The 5122-nt window shown below is 38.2% G+C and overlaps 1 protein-coding gene across 1 annotated transcript; it reads right to left on the bottom strand.

Annotated features, from left to right (window-relative positions):
* Positions 1 to 257: 257 nt before the first annotated feature.
* On the bottom strand, positions 258 to 2143 carry LOC113702502 (putative glycosyltransferase 7). Its single transcript, XM_027223737.2, has one exon. It carries the CDS (start codon positions 1790 to 1792, stop codon positions 404 to 406), a length of 1389 nt encoding a protein of 462 aa, XP_027079538.1. The 5' UTR covers positions 1793 to 2143; the 3' UTR covers positions 258 to 403.
* Between the last annotated feature and the right edge of the window lie 2979 nt (positions 2144 to 5122).

Genomic DNA, 5122 nt, shown 5'->3' with positions numbered 1-5122 from the left:
TTGGTTCAGGGGACATAAAACATCATCACTAAAGCAAATGTTAACTTTTATACTACTAGAACGTGCCCGATAAACCCCCCCAAAAAAAAAAAAACTAGTACAGCATGTATAGTACATGCATTAACACTCTTTATAAGACCCCCAACTTTAACTTACAACAGAGAAAATACATCTCCAGGGTGCCCAAAAAAATGAAAAACGAAATACATATGCAATCACTTACTATTAAGAGCCCATAACCTTCAAAATGATACTAGTTAAGTAACAGTAGTATAGTTTCATAAATATGATATACCTTCTTTCTATATGATACTAACCGTTTCATAAATCAATAATGATACTACTAGTAAAGCCTCCGATGATGGTACAAAACTACTTAACAGTTGGTTAGAATAAAATATTTCTAGGAAGCGCCTCCAACAAGGTCCGATGCTGGGTAATCGAACGGCAGAGGCAGGACGGTGGACGTATCCAATAAATCCCGGTGCACGAACCCATATCTCCTAAGCACCTGATTATCAGCAAAATTCAGAGCAATTTGCATCGCTTCCCAGCAAGACTGTCCAGAGTACATCTGGTTGTGGTCCCCGCTACAAGGCTGACACCCCGTGAAGTGAGTCATGAACGGTCTCCTCCAACTCCCCCTCCCATACCCAGCGTCCTTAAGGTGCTCCTCCCACACCTTACCATAACTCTCCCCCACTCTCTCTGCATGCCTCCTCCTCAATCTCCTCTCCCGTTTCTCAATCCCCGTGTACGCGTCGGTGATGCTCTCCAGCGTCCCCACGATTTCCATCCAGTACCCCTCAAAATAATATTCATCCTCCATGTAAATTTTGTTCCCCCACTTCTCTCTCTCTTTCAGGATCAGATAAGCCAACCCCGTCTGATCGTCTGACTCCGGAAACGTCTTGTCCTTGAACGTCGTCCGCTGAATCACGCCCCATTTGTCGTACTCCGGGGCTTGAGGCCCCATGCTCGCCCATTCTTCCATGAAATCCATTGACCACTGACAGTTGCGCATCAGAAACACTCCAGCGTTCAGCCCCGTCCAGCTCTTCTCCTTGTGAATCAAGTGAGGCCAGCCGTGGACCACTAAATTATGGGCCTTGTAGCGATCCAGCGGCAGCGTGAAGTCCATGTCGGTGAAGGCTGCGTCTGAGTCTACCCACCAGATCCACTCCGCCTCCGGATGGGCCAACATGACCGCTTTCACGGCAGGCATTTTTGCCCAAAACGAGAACATCTTCGGCTGCAGCAGCACGGTGTTGTAGAAGATATCGTAGCCGTGGATCCTGCAGTAGTCCACCTTATTCTTGAAGAACCTCAACAGCAAGTGATCCCCGATAGGGTTCTTGCAGGGCGTCGCCTGAGAACCCGTGACCATTAAAATCCTGTCAGCTGCTCCGGCGGCGAACGAGGGATGCTTCTCGAGCCACTCCCGCCTCTTCTCATCCCAGTTCTTGATGGTCTTCTCAATGGTGTAGCTCAATTCCGGGTCGTCATAGAAAGTCGGGTCGGGCGGATCGTAGCTCCGGTTGTGACCCGCTTTCCCGGCGGGGCAGCTGAGGGCAGCCTCGGAAGCTAGGCCCCTCGAGAAAGAGGGATTCGCAGAAGGGGCGGGGCTACTGAAGAAGGACCAGAAGGCCCAGGCTAATAAAAAGGAAGCGGAAGTTCCGGCAGCGTAAAGAAAGCAGCTGGAGAAAAACGACGAGGTTTTGGTGCGGAGGAGGCTGTTGTGCTTAGGCATGGTGGCTGCTGTCTGAAGGTGTGACTGGTCTGGAGATAGCATTTTAAGGGCGCTACGAAAGCGCCTGCGCCTGGTTTTGCCACCTAGGTGGAGGAGGTGAGGTTCGTCCGTTAGTGAGAGTTTATGGCCATCTGGAAAATTGAGTGCGTCAGCTAGAGGTGGTTCGCCGCTTGACTGAATGGACGCCGAAGAGTAATTTGGCCGAGTCTGGGAAAGTAAAAGCAAAGCTGCTCAGCATTGGATTGCGTGGGCGTGGCTTTTGTGTATTGGATGGTGATGATCGTAATCCTTCCTTGCTACTGCAACTACAACTGCATTGCTTTAGCAGTTTAGAGCTGAGTTTGCTCCGCTGCTCCCGGTGTTTCGTTTGTTTTAATGGACAGTGGTGATTATTGTTGAGAGTGGGTGGGGCTTTTAAATTTTAGGGATAATTTCAGAACCTCAGGGGAGGTTGCTGACAAATCACTAGCCTCCCTTGAAATTTACAAAATTATATATACCTCCCTGAGGTTAAGGTTTTGATAACAAATTAGTCCAATTAGAAAAGATAATATTAAAAAAAATACTTTTAAAAAGAGAGATGAAATTTTGGTTTCATAAATATCCCTTATGTATATATATAAGTTGTATTAGTAAAAAAATAAAAATAATTAAAAGTTAGAAACAATTAATACATATATTTCACTACTCAAAAAATTTACATTTAATAAATTAAATAATACAAATAAACAACAAAATTGCACTAATGATCATAAGAATCAATAAAATGGACTAGTCATTTTTTTTAAAAATAATGTATGCTATGATTCTTATGATTTTGAATAAAAAACTTTCAAATTTTGTCTTTCTTTTTCCTCCTTCCTTCATTAGGTATATCAATTAATGTTATTTTCTAAATACAAGTCATCATTCATCATTAAAGAAATTTTCAACAGCTATTTTTGTTAATTAGTTACTAGTAATTAATTAATGTTCTAATTACTTAATCGTTAGATATTAATAAAGGAGAATGGAGGAAAAAGAAAGACAAATTTTGAAAATTTTTTATGTTCAAAATCACAAGAATCATAATAAACATCACATCAAAAATGATAACTAGTCTATTTTGTTGAATCTTGTGATCATTAGTGTAGTTTTGTTGCTTTTTTGTGTTGTCTAAGTTTATAAATATAAACTTTTTGAGTGGTGAAATGTGTGTATTAATTATTTCTAAATTTTAATTATTTTCATTCTTTTACTAATACAAGTTATATGCATGCATAAGGGATATTTATGAAATCAAAATTTTATTTCTCGTCTTAAAATATTTTTTTACTATTCGCTTTTCTAATTGGAGTACTTTATTATCAAAATCTTAATCTCATGGGGTTTGCATAATTTTATAAAATTTAAGGGAGGCTAGCGATATTGTTAGAAACCTCAGGAAGGTTTCTAAAATTATCCCTAAATTTTAATTGGGGTCCGTCGGTTCCGCTTACGTCTGTGGACTGGTATGGAATGTGGATCAGGAGGGTGCATCTCTTGATTCTGACACGTGGAAATTGCACCGACATTTTGATCGAGGATCAGCTGAGGCTTCCTTATTTATTGCCTTTTTATTAACGTCAATTCTCGGGATTTACTGCGTATCTCAGTGCCCTGCGTCGGGAATTTGAGGAGGCTACTGTCCTGTGAACTGAAAAGGAAAGAAATCTCCATTAACAAACGTTAGTCGGTCTTTAAGGGCAGAGCATATATATGCTCCTAGATCAAATACACTTAAATTTATACATTTAGCTTCGAACTACTTAAATCTATTATGCAAAATCTACAAGTTTATTTTCCTAAACCATGACGACTTTCGGAAGATATATATATATATATATATACACATATGGAGTGAATTCTACCCAAGAATTAGAAAGGAATAAGTAAAGCAATGAAGGGTATATTGGATACCCTACACTTGAAGAGGCCACGCTCAGTATTTTCCGAACTAACCACTTCTCGCTCGTATTTTAGGAAGTAATCTTGCTGAGATTTAGGTCTGATTGATAACCCAATTCAGCACTTAAATTTTATGGATTCAAATCTTAACATATTCAATTTTTTTGATAATCAAAAGTTAAACATCTAAATTAATTAAGTGACATTTAATTTTCTAAACAAAACTAGAGATGTAATCGAGGTCGAATATTGCCATACTCGAACTCGAGCTCGAGCGAATAGTATTATTGAAACTTGAACTCGAGCTTGATGATTGCTCACAGAACTCGAGCTCGACTCGCATTGGTGCGAGTCAATACAAGTTTTATTGAACTTAAGTCAGAAAATTTCATTTTTTTTGATAATATTTTAAGTGAAAAGACATTTCATTTTTAAAAAATTTCGTACAACTTAAAAAATTTCGTAAATTCAACCACTTTTTTTTGTATAAAGGTAATTTCATAATAATAATATGTTAAAGAATTAAAATTAAAAACTAGATAAGACTTGACAAGCCTTCGAACATTGCATCTGAATACTCAAATTCGGTCAACTCGAGTCCAAGTCAAGTTTTTGACCGAACTGCTCGCAAATAGCTCGATTCGATTACAGTTCTAGGCAAAATTTGTCACCAAAATAAATGATAAATTATTAACTTACTATTGAATGTGATAAGCATTCAAATATATTAAGTTTAATACTTAACAATTTAATAATCTAATAGATTCAAATTTCAAATTTCAAACTTTAACCTTATCAAATGCACCCTTAGTGGGCTATACTTCCTTATGCGGTAGGCAATAAAGATCATAATCCTAACGAAGGTCATAAACATTATAAAGATTGGTTCATTACGGTTCGCTTTAGGAGTTCGGATAAGAACTCAATGCAATTATGTTTTGTGCATTCCATCCGGTTGTTTTGTACATGTTCAAGCTTTTTGTATACAAATATATTATTATATTCTACTTAATATATATCAAGTATTTCATTCATATACACTGCTTTTACTTTGAGTAAAATATCCTGGGATTGTCAAATTATCCCAAATAATATTTCGCTTGCATCATAAACATATTTCTCAATTCACTTTTTTATATTCTCAATTACTTTTTATCTCACATACATCACATCACAAAAAGTGTTACAATAATTATTCCAAATAATAGTCTATCCAAACACACCATTTCCCGGGAATAATACTCTATTTCAAATGTAATGCAATTGTAATCTACGTACTGTACAAAATACAACAACAATCAGATGGAACCGCACCCAACCCCAATCATAGTGGGTCCTTTTCCCGGGATTACATTTGGCACTGCAGTCATGTGATGAGATTCTGTGGGGTTGGGCGTCCAACTATTTAAAAAAGTAATAGGAATGAGAGCATCACTGTCCAAACGC

This window comes from Coffea arabica, chromosome 7e, assembly GCF_036785885.1.
Source record: "Coffea arabica cultivar ET-39 chromosome 7e, Coffea Arabica ET-39 HiFi, whole genome shotgun sequence".
In the NCBI taxonomy this organism is placed as follows: Eukaryota; Viridiplantae; Streptophyta; class Magnoliopsida; order Gentianales; family Rubiaceae; genus Coffea; species Coffea arabica.
This window is presented reverse-complemented; position numbering and strand designations above follow the sequence as displayed.